Raw genomic sequence first — 15,168 nt, 5'->3', positions numbered from 1 at the left:
AAGGGGGAAAAAGTAGAAAAACAACAAAGCTGTTTGGGTTCCTTGCACCCAAACTTACATCCCAACTAGGAAGGAACCCCACTTTACCAGAGCTGTGCTGCAGGGTCCCCAGGCCAAGGGGTGTCTGGGCTATGGTGGGGGTCCCAGTACCCCTGGGAGGGAGATTCCTAGGCCACTGGGACAGGGAGGTACGGGCTTGCTTGCTGGGAGTTACTAGGACCTAAACTCTCTTTCCCTTGAGGAATAGGAGGCAAGGGAGGTTGTGGGAATTTTCCCTCCTCTAGAGCTCTCCAGGGAGAAAGAAGCATTTTTCCGAGGGCACTGGGACGATCTGGTCATCATCCTTCTCCCAAAGCCATCAACTACTAAAATAATAAATCCATAGATTAATTATGTGTTTTCAAGCTGAGTATTGTCTGCTTCTTGCCCTCTGAGAGCTAATGATTGGGCGCTATGGGATGCTAGACCACAGGAGTGGGGGCCCGTGGGGGTCCTGCAGGTCACAGTCTGAACCCTCATTTCACAGAGAAGGCCAGTGGGCTCTGCCAGGGGCAGTGACGTGCCCGTGGCTGCCTGTGAGTCATCACAAGACCAGGAATAGAACTCAGGTCGCCTGACAGCACAGAGCTGTTTCCTCTACACCAAGGGGCCTCCTGCTTGTGGAGATGTACTTTATTTTATTTATTTATTTATTTATTTATTTTTGAGAAGGAGTCTTGCCCAGGCTGGAGTGCAGTGGTGTAATCTCGGCTCACTGCAGCCTTTGGCTCACTGCAGCCTCTGCTTCCCGGGTTCAAGCGATTCTCCTGCCTCAGCCTCCTGAGTAGCTGGGATTACAGGCACGCACCACCGTACCTGGCTAATTTTTGTATTTTTAATAGAGATGGGGTTTCACCATATTGGCCAGGCTGGTCTCGAACTCTTGACCTCAAGTGATCCACCCACCTCGGCCTCCCAAAATGCTGAGATTACAGGCGTAAGCCACCGCATCCTGCTGAGATGTACTTTATATTAAAGAACAAATCAAGGCAGACTGTATGTTTGTGTCAGCCCAACCCCACACAATTAATAGTCAGTGATTAAACTGACCAGACCAGACCAGACACCAAGTGCCATTGACTGTTCAGGAGGAGCTTAGGGGTTTGTTTTCGGTAGGCAATACTGCCTCCTTTTGTGATCTTAGTCCCAGGTGAGGTGCTTCCTTGTCCTCTCTGCAGAATCCCATTCCTTCTTAGCCTGGGCTGAAGGTGCTCCCTCCCCGTATGTGACCCTGGCCTTGCCGCAGTCCTTGGGTGCCCCTTCCTCCATCCTGCCTCTGTACTGCTTCATGGTGCACAGGAGCCAAGGAGGGGCAGGGGACAGTCGGTTTTTTCTCAGGGAGATTGGAAGAGAACAGAAACAAGAAGCAATGAAATGCTCCTGTCCTGGAGGCTGGTGGGGCAGTGGAGAGAAGTGGGGAAGCCATTGAGCCTGCACATAATTTTGACAGGTTTGGCTCATGCCTGCCAATCCCATCCCACTGCCTGGGTTTCTGAGCAGGGACATGGGTCCCCGCTGTCCAGGCTAGCTGGCAGCACAGGACAGCCTCCAACCTAACCCAGGCTCTTGGGTTGCAAAGGCATAGCATTTCAGAAGGGGCCACAGAGTAACCGAAGGTGCCCCGGCCTGTGGAGTCAGGCCTGATCTCCTTGAGGGTGCTAACACCCTCCATGTTCCCCTGCAGGTCCTCCTTCCCTCCTTACTGCGTTTCAGATACTCCAGACACCAGCCGTCCCCAGAACTCTCACGGGTTTTTTTTTTTTTTTTTGAGACACAGTCTTACTCTGTGTCCTAGCTAGAGTGCAGTGGCACAATCACAGCTCACTTCAGCCTTGACCTCCCAGGCTCAAGTGATCCTTCTGCCGCAACCTCCCAGATAGCTGGGACCACAGACATGTGTCACCATGCCCAGCTAATTTTAGAGTTTTTTGGTAGAGATGGAGTTTTGCCATGTTACCCAGGCTGGTCTCAACCTCCTGGGTGCAAATGATCCTCCCATCTCAGCCTCCCAAAGTGTTGGGATGACAAGTGTGAGCCACGGTGCCTGGTGACTCTCAATTCTTTTATTATTATTATTATTATTATTATTACTATTTTGGAGATGGAGTTTTGCTTTTGTGGCCCAGGCTGGAGTGCAATGGCACGATCTCAGCTCACTGCAATCTCCGCCTCCTGGGCTCAAGCAATTCTCCTTCCTCAGCCTCCCGAGTAGCTGGGATTACAGGCGTGTGCCATCACACCCGTCTAATTTTGTATTTTTTGTATGGGGTTTCTCCATGTTGGTCAGCCTGGTCTGGAACTCCCGACCTCAGGTGATCTGCCCACCTTGGCCTTGCACAGTGCTGGGATTACGCCCGGTGACTCTCAGTTCTTAATGCCTTGCATATGCTGTTCTCTCTTTATGGAATATAACTCCCTGTGGCTCGACTTATCAAACCCGCATCCATTTATCAAGGCCTTGATCGATCAAATCTCTCTTCCCCCTTTAGAATAATTGATCCCTCTTCTTAGTTCCCTCAGTATGTTGGAGACATTTATATCAGGTTGGCCTGTATTATAGATAGTTTTAAGTTCTAGGGCTTTGTGGGGTTTAAAGAAGATTACGATATAGAAAAGACGGGAAGGAGTGCCAGTGCATCGTAGATACTCAGTAACTTCAATATGGAGTTTTATTTCCTGGATTAGGAACTTCTGAACTTGCACATCATGGGTGCACAAAAATTATTGAATTCTTAAAGAAGGGACAGGCATAGGCTTGTAATCCTGGCTCTAAATGCTAGCAATTGCTCACGGACAAATGCTCTGTTGATTGTGTGCTCTTTGCTAAATTTCAGAGTGTGCACCAGCCACGCCTTCGCCCCCGCCTGCCCGCCGTCTCCTAGGGCCTGCTATGCAAGGCCTGTGTGTCAGGCCAGCGGGGAGCATGAAAACGACTGGGCATATCTCCCAGGAGCAGGAAGGACTGCTCTCAGGAGCCCCTCCTCACCTGGTTCCCCATCGTGTGTCTTCCTTTTGGCCCTTCTCTTTGGTGGGGCCTATTTAGGGAGGGCCCCAGCAGATTCCCAGGGAACAGAAAAACAGGGACAGATGGGAGGAATCAAGGCTGAGCCCAGGGATGGTGTCTTGTGTCCGCTAGGGAATCAGGCCCACAGGGGAAGGCTGGGCTATGGGTGCAGAATTCAGTGACAGTGACAGTGAGAGAACTCAGCAGTGCAAGGGCAAAGTGGCACTGTCTGGCCTGAAGGTGCTCAGAAGCTGCTTGTATTGAAAAACCCACCCTCATCCCCCGATATCCCTCAGTGCCCACTGTGCTCTGCCGTACCCTCTCCCTCCTTCCTAGAAATCCTAACTCAGACTGACCCAGGCCATCTAGCCTGTTTAATTATATATATATATATATATATATATATATATATATATATATATATATATATATATATTCATTATAAGAGCAATATAGGCAACTTATAGAAAATTCAAACACTACAGAAAGACGCAGGGAAGAGAAAGAAATCACTTCCAGCACCATCATTTGGAGAGGAGGGCAGAGGTAGCAAGAGGACACTTCTGTGAATGTTACTTGTTCTGAGAGTCACACATGAGGCTTCCCCACTGCCACCCGGCTGTCATGGGTACTGAGTCAGAGATTTGGGTCAGGAGGCAGAGGGCTGAGTGGGTTTGAGGGGAGGGGTGGTGCTGCCCACTCTGACTTTAGCAAGTATATTTTCTTATGGTCTTTATGAGTATTTCTTTGATCATTCTGCATACAGTGCTTTTAAAAGCGTAGTTAACACAGTGTTGTTCGCAGGTTCTAGAGGAAATATATTGTGAAGGAGGGCTGTGACAGGCAGTACTTGCCAATGGGTGGTTTATAATTAATCATTCCCTATTTTAAAAAATAGTGACTCAGTTTTAAAGATTCAGAAAACCATTACTCAAGTTCCTTGGCAGAGGAAGTGGCCATTATGCTGCTCCCTGCAGCTCTGCTTTTGTGGAAGAGGAAAAAAAAAAAGTATTTTTATTTGGTATTTCTCTGAGCTGCTCAGATACTTTGGCCATTGTTAGTGAGTGCAGGAGCAGAACAGCCCCTGCTATTGTTCAGGCTGGCCGCTGAACATGGCAAGAGCTTCCCGCTGAACTGGGGTAGGGGAAATGACCAGAAAGACGTATTTACTGGATTTGGCAAAGGCAGAAGCAGAAAAGAGAGCTTCCTCTGGCTCCAGGAGTCTATTTCCTTGCCTCAGCGGGCTCTTCTGCCCTCCAGCCTGGGCCTGCCCATCGCACAACACGAGAGGGCACCACTTAGACCCCCTCTCCGCAAACCGTGCTCCTGGGAGTTTTTGGTGCCGAGACCCTCCCTGTAGGTACCCCTAACGTGCCCTATATTCAACAAACATGCATTAAGCACCTACTGAGTTCTCTGATGAGTGATGACCAGGAGCTTCCAGTGTTGTCACCATGGTTGGGGAAGGGACCTTTTTATAGTTGAGGACCGTGCCGTGTGAAAAGTGCCAGTGATTGGATGAGCCGTGGTGGTCCTTGACCCCTGCCTTCAACCTTCATGCATCCTGCACTTGTGTCTGTTGCATGCTGGTGCTCCTAGACTGCCCTGTGAATTCTGATTTCTGCTAATCAGCTGAGGAAGGGATATTGCAAGCATTGCACTGGGAGCAGTTCTCTTTGGGCACTGTTTCCATCTTTGTTCCTGCAAGTTTGTCATTTGTGCAGGAACTTGAAGTCCGTGTTAGGCTTTATCTTGACAGCTGCTTTATCAAGTGGAAAATGGAAAAGTGGAAATATTGGTGCATTGATTAGAAGTGTCGTTGCATCTTCCATACGTAACCACATTCAGGCACTGATGGACTTCAAGATGTGGACTGGATGTGGTAAACTGCTGCCTCCATCAGGTGCCCACTGGAGTTCAACGCACTGGACCATGTGTTCAGTTGTGAAGGAAAAGGGCACATATCACACACACGCCAACACCAGCAGTTTCACTCTTAGGGAAGTTCCTGGGCAAGTGCACTGAGTCATGAGAAAGTTAATAGCCGCCCTCTTTGATGTGGCAAAACACTGGGAATGACCCCAAACCTCCCTCAGTGAGAGAATGATAGGGTCACACAACAGAATACTACATAGCAGTGAAACTGAATTAACTATATATGTCAGTGAATCAGAGAAACATATCAATGAGGCTGGGCCAGGTGGTCATGCCTGTAATCCCAACATTTTGGAGGCCCAGGTGGGAGGATTGCTTGAGGCCAGGAGTTTGAGACTAGCCCGGGCAATATAGTGAAACTTCATGTCTCAAAAAAAAAAAAAAAGAAAGAAAAGAAAATAGCCAGGCATGGTAGCATGTACCTGTAGTCCCAGCTACTTGGGAAACTGAGGTGGGAGGATCAGTTGAGCCCAGGAATTTGAAGTTGCAGTGAACTGTAATTATGCCACTGTACTTCAGCCTGAGTGACAGAGTGAGACCCTGTTCCAAGAAAAAGAAAAAAAAAAAAAAGAGCAGCTGGGCACGATGCCTCATGCCTGTAATCCCGGCACTTTGGGAGGCTAAGGCGGGAGGATGGCTTGAGGCCAGGAGTTAAAGACCAGCCTGGGCAATATATCGAGAACTTGTCTCTAGTAAAAATTAAAAAATTAGCCGGGCATGGTGGTATGCACCTATAGTCCCAGTTACTCAGAGGGCTAAGGTGGGAGGATTGCTTGAGCCCAGGAGTTTGAGGTTGCAAAAAGCTATGATTGTGCCACTGCACTCTAGCCTGGGCAGCAGACTGAGACTCTGTATCTCACACACACACACACACACAAAGGAAGTTCTAGAAAAGCACCAGCTGGGCGTGGTGGCTCATGCCTGTAATCCCAGCACTTTGGGAGGCAGAGGCGGGTGGATCACCTGAGATCAGGAGTTCAAGACCAGCCTGACCAATATGGTGAAACCCCATCTCTACTAAAAATACAAAAAAAAAAAAAAAAAAAAAAAAAAAAATTCGCTAGATGTGGTGGTGTGTGCCTGTAGTCCCAACTACTTGGGAGTCTGAGACAGGAGAATTGCTTGAACATGGGAAGTTGAGGATGTAGTGAGCCGAGATCGCGCCACTGCGCTCCAGCCTAGGTGACAGAGTGAGACTGTCCCTTCCCCCGCAAAAAAAAAAAAAAAAGAAAAGAGAAAAGCACATCACAGCAGAAGACTATATACAAACCATTTATATGAAGCTCAAAAATGAAGCAAAGTTAAGAAAAATTTAGGGATCCAGGGGTAGTGAACCTATTTTTAAAAGTTAGGTTGGTGGGCTCTCCTGGGTGTTTTATGCTTCCTAAATTAACTTTTATGTATGTAGCTTTTACATACATTACATATATGAATTTGCATGGATTATGTAATATATTAAAAAATGATGTTTGCAATGCTAAAAATATATTGTTGAAAATTCTATGTGAAAGCTATATTGTAGTTGGGGCTTTTTATAACCCTTTCAAGCCCTCTGGGCAGTAGCAGTCCACTCCTTATTGCCCTCAGTGGACTTCACCTTCTAGGGACTCAGATTTTTTTTTTTTTTTTGAAACAGAGTCTCACTCTGTCACCCAGGCTGGAGAGCAGTGGCACAATCTCGACTCACTGCAACCTCCGCCTCCCAGGTTCAAGCGATTCTCCTGCCTCAGCCTCTTGAGTAGCTAGGATTACAGGCATGCACCACCATGGCCAGCTAATTTTTGTGTTTTTAGTAGAGATGGTGTTTCACCACGTTTGCCAGGCTGGATTCGAACTCCTGACCTCAGGTGATCCACCCGCCTCAGCCTCCCGAAGTGCTGGGATTACAGGTGCGAGGCCCAGCTGGGACTCAGATTTTGCTGAGGACCAGGAGAGTACTGTATACTGTGTCCCGGCCTTGCAGCAGTGAATGCATCTCCCATCTCTCAAGTGCAGGTCTCTGGGATGCCTGATTGTGTCTTCCTCGCCAGTGCCTGGCTGCTACAGCCTCCTTGAATGTTTATCAAACATAGGACTTGCTCACTGTGGGAGAAAGTAAGGCCACAGGGGTCTTAGGAACCTGCCCAAACTCCCCTGGCTGCATGGTGACAATTCAACCACCTTTCTTACCCAAGGTCCAGGGCTCTGTTGGTGACCAGAGAAAACCTTAGATGACCGGCTGCCATGATGGCCTTGTATCTGTCCCTTTTCTGTCAGCCTCTGGGTAGAGGGTGCCACGGAGGAGGACTCTGGCTCCAGGTGTGAAAGTGAGAGGGAAGTGTGAAGGGTATCTGTATAGCTAGGCAGGGCCCAATGCCAGGCAGAGCTATCTCTGCCCCTTTGATGTCTATGTCTCTCTCCCTGGACTGTGGCCAGTAGCTAGTGTGGGCTCCAACCTCACCAGCGTTGGGGGTGTTATCTGCCTGGGAGTCACTGATCCTTACTCCCTCCTCTGACAGCCACCTTGGATGAGGTGAAAGGAAGGACAGTCTGCTAAGTATGAGATAACGCCTCATAAACAAGAAGGGCTTTGCAGGCCAGGCAGGGAGCCTCGTGCTGCTTCTGAGTCCCAGGAGCATGGGCCAGGAGGTGAGGTCAGGCACTCAGCAGCTGCTGGTCCTTTCTGAAATCTTTGGCCAGATATATTGCTACTGCTTGCTAATAAACGGTTATGTATTTGGTTCGAAGGACCAAGTGTGCTTACATGAAAACTGGCTGTGTTCCCTGGCCTCTGTTTCCTTAGCTGGTTGGACTAATTTGATTGATTGGTTAATAAATGAGTGCAAGGTGGTTGGGCTAATTTTTATCTTAGATTCTATGAATCTATAACTGCTACTCAAAAAAAGTGTACTTGTTCCTTTAATCTTTAATCTCCTTTTTCTTGAATAGTAGAATACACCCAATTTTTTTTCAAGGGGTAGATAATTGCATTTTGTTTTTTAACCTTCCAGTTTGGTCCCTAGAGTAAACACAGCATTGCTGTAGTAGATGTAGGGTACTGGAGGGAGCGTGGAACAGGGAACCAGAAGCTCTGGTTTCTACCCCAGCTGTGCATCTGGGCCAGTCTCCTGATCCTTCTGTGCCTTGGTTGCCAACTGTACAATAGGCATTCTGCCATGAATACCCTGCGATTCGGAGGCCTCCTGTGTACATGTGCACTTGGGTGCCTGGCATTCATTCCTAAGGGCATCCATTCATTCACACATTCATCAAGCGCTCAGCAGGCCCCTGCCATGGGCCAGGCAACATCCCGGGCACTGGAATGTAACAGAGAACAACAGAGCAGGGTGCCTATTCCTGTGGTGCTTGGAGTCTTGAGGGAAAGGGAGACACGGAATTGGTAATTACATGGCAGCGTGTGGGCGACGTAGTGCAGAATGAGGGCCTAGTGCAGCTGAGGGACCGGAAACGATATTTAGGCCAAGACCTGGAATAGGAGGAATTGTCGAGGGGATGATGTGTGAAGAACGAGTGAGGAGGAGAGCTACGGGAGCTGAGGGGAGAGCTCCACACCTTCTAAGGAGTGGGGAGAGATGAGACCTCCAAGGACAGCAGGGCCCTGCGGGCCACGCTGAGGAGCTCGGACCTCATCCTGTGGATGGTGGCAGGCCCTTGAAGGGTTTTCTAATCCAGGGAGTGGGGCGGCTGGATTGTAGCTTCAGAAGGCTCTCCCAGGCAGCTGGATGGTGAGGACCAGGTTGGGGAGGCCACCAGGAGACTGCTGCCCTAATCCAGGCAGAGGTGACGGTAGCCTGGACCACTTCATGATTATCACTGAGGCCTCTCGTGGCTTCCTCAGACCAGAACGAAGCCCCTTCTTCAGTGGCTGTGGGCTCACCGAGTGTTTTCTCCCTCTTCCAGAGGTGGCGAGAGGTGTGCTGACCAGTCTGCCAGGAGACAGCGTGACTCTGACCTGCCCAGGGGGAGAGCCGGAAGACAATGCCACTGTTCACTGGGTTCTCAGGAAGCCAGCTGTAGGCTCCCACCTCAGCAGATGGGCTGGCGTGGGAAGGAGGCTGCTGCTGAGGTCGGTGCAGCTCCATGACTCTGGAAACTATTCATGCTACCGGGCCGGCCGCCCGGCTGGAACTGTGCACTTGCTGGTGGATGGTGAGTTGTGCCTCAGAGCTCCTGGAGATAGTTCTCATAAGAAATGAGGCTCTGTGCATTCCAGACAGTCCCTGTCTGAGCCTTCAAACTCCCGCCGTTTCCTTGGTGCAAGAATTTTGGGGAAAGCCCACCAATGTCTGCCACCCAGATGCCGGCAAAGACAGCTGCTGGGTGGGAGCGTCTGACTGATGGGAAACATTGGCTTTGGGAGTTAGGACTTCCCGTGAACTGGTGAATAGCCTGGGGCCCGGAGTCAGGCAGCCTGGGTTTAAATCCTGCTCCTTCACATACAGCTTAACTTCTCCGCCCCTCAGTGTCATCTTTGGCAAAATAAGGTTAATTTTATTACCTTACCTTAGAGTTGTTGCAAAGGGGGTATATGTGAATTTGCCTGTGTGTGTGTGCATGTGTGTATCATACACATATGGTGCTAAAAAGTCTGTATAGCACATCCTAAGCTCTCAAATTAGCTATTCTTATTTTTTTTAGAATTAGCAAGTTCTTAGCTCCCTCACACGTAGATAAAGACTTGCTGGAACCAGTGTCCTGTGTGCCAAGCCCTATGCCAAGGCACTTTCTTCTATCTCTTGTAATCCTTCAGCAGCCTTGTCAGAGAAAGCAGGCTTATCATCATTGCCATCATCATTACATTATCATCAGTTTATTTTATACATGAGGAAACTGAAGAGCGGCTACGACTTGCCCAAGGCCACATAGCCAGGTCTGTGTGACTCCAAAGCACTTTTTTTTAGATCATCCTATCTCCTCTTCAGACAAGTTGGCCCTGAGGTGCTTCCCTTCCCCTGTCCCGGATGCGTGTCCCAGACTGACATGAGGTTTTTGGTATCCTTTAATTTCCAAGCTGCGATTCCATTCGTGTGTGGCGAAGTGTGGCCATGGTGTCTGGTCCTGACTGGCCCCAGGACTGGCCCCTAGCCATGCGTTCCCTTCAAGGGAGGCTGCCCTGCCTGCGAGGTTGGGTGTACCCTAGGATCCCCGCCGGCCTGCTCACACCTGTGATGCTCTCCTTTCAGTTCCCCCCGAGGAGCCCCAGCTCTCCTGCTTCCGGAAGAGCCCCCTCAGCAACGTTGTTTGTGAGTGGGGTCCTCGGAGCACCCCATCTCCGACGACCAAGGCTGTGCTGTTGGTGAGGAAGTTGTAAGTATCTTGGGCTGAGCTGGGTGCACGTCGGCTCCCTCCTTTCCGAGGCCCCCAGAGAGGGGCTGGTTCAGGTGATTTCAAAACGTTATCATTAGGAAGTAATTCCTTCAGGCTGAGGAAGAGGAGATGAGAGGAAACTGAGATTTACATTTGACTGCCCCCCTGAGCTAGGCACTGTACTTGTGCTTGGAATCTTGTCCTATTCACTGTTATCACAACAGCTATGGGAAGTGGGCGTTATTTTTCTCACTTAACAGATGGAGAGACTGAGGCCCAGAGACTGATTAATGGGTTTGGGTCACTTAACTAGTAAGTGGTTCTGCTGAGAATTCAGTCCCAGTCTGTCTGATTTCATTCAAAGTCCGAAGGTTGCTCTGAAAAACATGCAAATGTCCCTAGGAGAGGGTAGCACAGCCAGCCTCTTATCAGTGTCTGGGCCCTTGTGGGCATATCAGGCTATTTCCATGATAAAGGCATGAGAGAGAAAGCGGTGATGGGCAGAGGAGAGGGAGCTAGGGGCCATGGGGCAAGAAGTCACGCCTGCCTGAGGGTGCCTGAGGGTCCCTGCATCATCACAGGAAGACTTGGGATGGGTTCAGGCATGCATGTAGAGGAGGTAGAAGATGCTGAAAACAAATCTGCCTCTGCGGTTTTGCCGGTCTCCATCCCAGAGCCACCGTCTCCCCAGTCCAGAGGTTTACAATTGATTTTGAGCTATCAGTCATCAGACTACAGTGGCAAGGAGGACACATTCCAAGACCCCTAGTGGATGCCTGAAATTGCAAATGGTGCTGAACTCTATATATACTATGTTTTTCTATAGATATGTACTTATGATAGTTTAATTTATAAGTTAGGTACAGTAAGAAGTTAATAATTAATAATAGCATAGAACAATGATAATAATATACTGTAATAACAGTTATGCGAATGTGGTCTCTCTCTCAAAATCTCTTATTACTGTACTCACCCTTCTTGTGATGATGTGAGGTCGTGAAATGCCTGCATGATGGGATGAAGTGAGGTGAATGATGTAGGCATTGTGACTTGGTGTTAGGCTACTAGGACTTTCTGACCATGTGTCAGAAGGAGGATCACCTGTTTTGGGTGACTGTGGATCACCGAGCCATGATGATGGCGGTGGATGTCAGGACGAGTGACGAGTAGCATGTACAGCGCGGGAATGCTGAACAAAGCGATGATTCACGTCCTGGGCGGGACGGCATGAAATCTCATCACACTTCTCAGAACAGAGGGCAGTTTAAAACTTCCGAAGTGCTTATTTCTGGAATTTTCCATTTAATATTTTTGGACCGCAGTTGACCACAGGTAACCGAAATCTTGGAAAGCAAAACCTCAGATAAGGCAGGACTACTGCATCAGAAAGCCAGAGCAGTGACAGCAGGGTGGTTCGGCTCCCACTTGGGTCTGTTTCCACAGAGTTACTGGGCTGCCCAGCAGGCTTATTTTTGTTCTGTCCTCTATGATGAAAAGTGCGGATTACCCATCTGTGAGTGATGCAGCTGCCATCAGCACTGTCAGCTCATGCCCCAAGCCTGGGTAGCTTCACAGTCCAGCGAAGGATACGCCTTGTTTGTACCTCAAAGGCTTGTACCATAGACAGGAATAGGCAGGATAGAGACGGTGGCTGGCAACTTCCCAGGCCAGCCTGTGGAAATCTCTGTCACGTCTGACACTTCAAATGAAATACTTTTTTTTTTTTTTTTGAGATGGAGTTTCGCTCTGTCGCCCAGGCTGGAGTGCAGTGGCATGATCTCGGCCCACTGCAACCTCCGCCTCCTGGGCTCAAGCGATTCTCCAGCCTCAGCCTCCTGAGTAGCTGAGATTACAGGCACACGCCACCACGCCCGGCTAATCTTTGTATTTTTAGTAGAGATGGGGTTTCACCATGTTAGCTGGGCTGGTCTCCTGACCTAGGGTGATCCACCTATCTCGGCCTCCCAAAGTGCTGGGATTACAGGCGTGAGCCACCGCGCCCGGCTTGACTGGAATACTTTCCATGTTGACAGCAGGAGTGGGAGAGAGTGCGGTGTCCGTGTTGCAGTGCTTGTCCTCCTCCTGAGCAGCCTCCAGCCTTTGCTTCCATCTGCTTTGAAAAGTCAGCATGGTCACTGGGCATCTTTGAAGTGAGGAAAGAGCAGGGGAAGTAGCTGCGAGAGCCTCAGGGGCCCCAGCCCCCACTGAGGCCCCACCCGGACCTCAGGCCACTGCAGGGCCTGGAAGAGACAGGCCCCTGGAAAGGGATTACTGGGAGCTCTGCTTTTTCTCTGCTTTTTTCTCTTGTGTGTCTGCTTTCATACCCTGGCCCAATTGCAGCACCATTCACTCCTTCTTCCGCAGGCATGGGCGAGTTCAGCCTCTGCCTTGGACCAGGCGTGATGCTGGGGCAGTGGGAGAGACGCAGGCCAACAAGACTGAGCCCCAGCCCTCTGACCCCGCCTGGGCACACACGTAAAGCAGTCGGTGACCCTGCCTTTGTGGCTGGGTGGAAGCCTGGGTGGTGTTGGGGGGAGGAGAAAGGGGGCTTTAACTCATCCTGGAAAGGTTGGGTTTGTCCCATGTGCTGGACTCAGCAGGAGCCCAGGGTTCGAACCCAAGTCAGAGATGGCAGACTCATCACCCCAGCCAGAGGGTGAGTGGCTGACGTGGCCTCATATCCCCACATGTGTCATAAAAGGGTGAAACCTTAGGTTTCCAGGCCAGGTGGGATGGTGACTGACTCACCTCGAACGTCTTCAGTCACCCAGAATTCTTTTCTGGACTCACCTGCCAGAACCCCTCTAGCACTTTTTGAGTCTCTGGAGTGGCGTTTCTGCTGGGTGTCTAGTCATCTGAGGACAGGTCTTTTTTGTTAGTGCCTTAAAGCCAGGGTGGGGCCTCTCGATTCATTTCTACATCCCCTACAGTGCCAAGAGCACAGACCCAGCGGGAGACCAGAGCTGGCCAGCCCACCAAGGCCTGAGTGATTGGCTGAGCCCTCCAGCCTAGCTCCCCTCACCCTTCGTGCCAGGCGCTAGGCTACATGTTTATATATATTTATAAATCCAGCTAGTTTCCTCATCTGTAGATTTTACATTTATTGCTCTTTTTCTTTTTTTTTTTTTTGAGATGGAGTCTCACTCTGTCGCCCAGGCTGGAGTGCAGTGGCGCGATCTCTGCTCACTGCAACCTCTGCCTCCTGGGTTCATGTGATTCTTCTGCCTCAGCCTCCCGAGTAACTGGGACAGGCATGTGCCACCACGCCAGGCTAATTTTTTTTTTTTTTAGTAGAGACAGGGTTTCACCGTTTTGGCCAGGTTGGTCTCGAACTCCTGACCTCATGATCTGCTCTCCTTGCCCTCCCAAAGTGCTGGAATTACAGGCATGAGCCACCGCGCCCAGCCCTTATTTTTCAGTCTTAACAGAACCAGCCAGGCATGATGGCTTACGTGGTGCAACATGTTGCCAACAGCCTGGGCAACATGGTGAAACCCCATCTCTGTTAAAAACACAAAAATTAGCCGGGCACACTCGGTAGGCTGAGGCAGGAGAATCTCTTGAACCTGGAGGCAGAGGTTGCAGTGAGCCGAGATTGCACCACTGTACACCAGCCTGGGCGACACAGTGAGACTCCATCTCAAAAAAAAATAATAATAATCTTAACAGAACCCCTACGAGATAGGTAGTATTAATATTCCTGTTTGTAAATGAGAAAAGAAGACTTAGAGATACAGGGCTCATGAGTCTGGAGCTGGGATTCAAACCCCGGGATTCCATTTCCCCCTTCTCTCCGCTCTTGAGTCTATGCGAAACTGACAGGCGAGCCCTGCCCTTGTTTTGTGTCTAACAGTCAGAACAGTCCGGCCGAAGACTTCCAGGAGCCGTGCCAGTATTCCCAGGAGTCCCAGAAGTTCTCCTGCCAGTTGGCAGTCCCGGAGGGAGACAGCTCTTTCTACATAGTGTCCATGTGCGTCGCCAGTAGTGTCGGGAGCAAGCTCAGCAAAACTCAGACCTTTCAGGGTTGTGGAATCTGTACGTAAGCTCTTCCCCCTCTCCAGCAGTTTCCTTCATTTTTGATTTAATCCTTCTTATCGACTTCTCAGAGGGGCAGGGAAGGGGTGGTTGAGGGATTTGGTGAGTTGGTGGCTTTTGGGCGTTGCTTGCGGGGAGGTGTGGCAATGATGAAGCAGGCCCTTGTGGAGCTGTGCCTGGGGAGTGAACGGGGCTGGGTGGGGCCCTGCCTGCTGGGAACTCAGCCTACATGAGCTTCTCTACACTATATTTGCTGCTGCATAGGAGCCATGCTCCCTTTTCCCACAGTGCAGCCTGATCCGCCTGCCAACATCACAGTCACTGCCGTGGCCAGAAACCCCCGCTGGCTCAGTGTCACCTGGCAAGACCCCCACTCCTGGAACTCATCTTTCTACAGACTACGGTTTGAGCTCAGATATCGAGCTGAACGGTCAAAGACATTCACAACATGGATGGTAAATTTATGTTTTACTTCTGGTCAGAGAGGTGCCCCCAGATGCTTAGGCATAGTAGAAAGGATACTAGAGGCCAGGCATGGTGGCTCACGCCTGTAATCCCAGCACTTTGGGAGGCCAAGGTGGGCGGATCATGTGAGGTCAGGAGTTGGAGACCAGCCTGGCCAACATGGTGAAATGCCATCTCTACTAAAATTACGAAAAATAGCCAGGCGTGGTGGTGCACGCCTGTAATCCCAGCCACTCGGGGGCTGAGACAGGAGAATCCCTTGAACCCGGGAGGTGGAGGTTGCGGTGAGTGGAGATCACACCACTGCACTCCAGCCTGGGTGACAGAGTGAGACTCCATCTCAAAAAGAGAGAGAGAAAGAAAGAAAGAGTACTATAAAGAAA

The 15,168-nt window shown here is 50.1% G+C and overlaps 1 protein-coding gene across 15 annotated transcripts in view; it reads left to right on the top strand.

Annotated features, from left to right (window-relative positions):
- IL6R (interleukin 6 receptor) overlaps positions 1-15,168 on the top strand; it is a 73,687-nt gene that overhangs the window by 14,246 nt on the left and 44,273 nt on the right. For 9 of the 15 annotated variants that reach the window (XR_012414253.1, XR_012414259.1, XR_012414250.1 and 6 more), the window contains exons 2-6: positions 8,879-9,127; positions 10,162-10,285; positions 12,650-12,760; positions 14,139-14,320; positions 14,609-14,775. Coding sequence is in view for 7 of the 15 variants with exons in the window: in XM_073994581.1 (XP_073850682.1) it covers positions 8,879-9,127; positions 10,162-10,285; positions 12,650-12,760; positions 14,139-14,320; positions 14,609-14,775 (833 nt within the window). In the remaining 8 variants the exon portion in view is untranslated. The remainder of the gene's footprint in view (positions 1-8,878; positions 9,128-10,161; positions 10,286-12,649; positions 12,761-14,138; positions 14,321-14,608; positions 14,776-15,168) is intronic. The other 6 variants (XR_012414281.1, XR_012414270.1, XR_012414280.1 and 3 more) reach the window with 1 other exon arrangement.

The sequence above is a fragment of the Macaca fascicularis genome, chromosome 1 (assembly GCF_037993035.2).
Source record: "Macaca fascicularis isolate 582-1 chromosome 1, T2T-MFA8v1.1".
NCBI classification, from domain to species: Eukaryota; Metazoa; Chordata; class Mammalia; order Primates; family Cercopithecidae; genus Macaca; species Macaca fascicularis.
The sequence above is the reverse complement of the archived record's forward strand: the minus strand, read 5'-3'. Positions and strand labels throughout refer to the sequence as shown.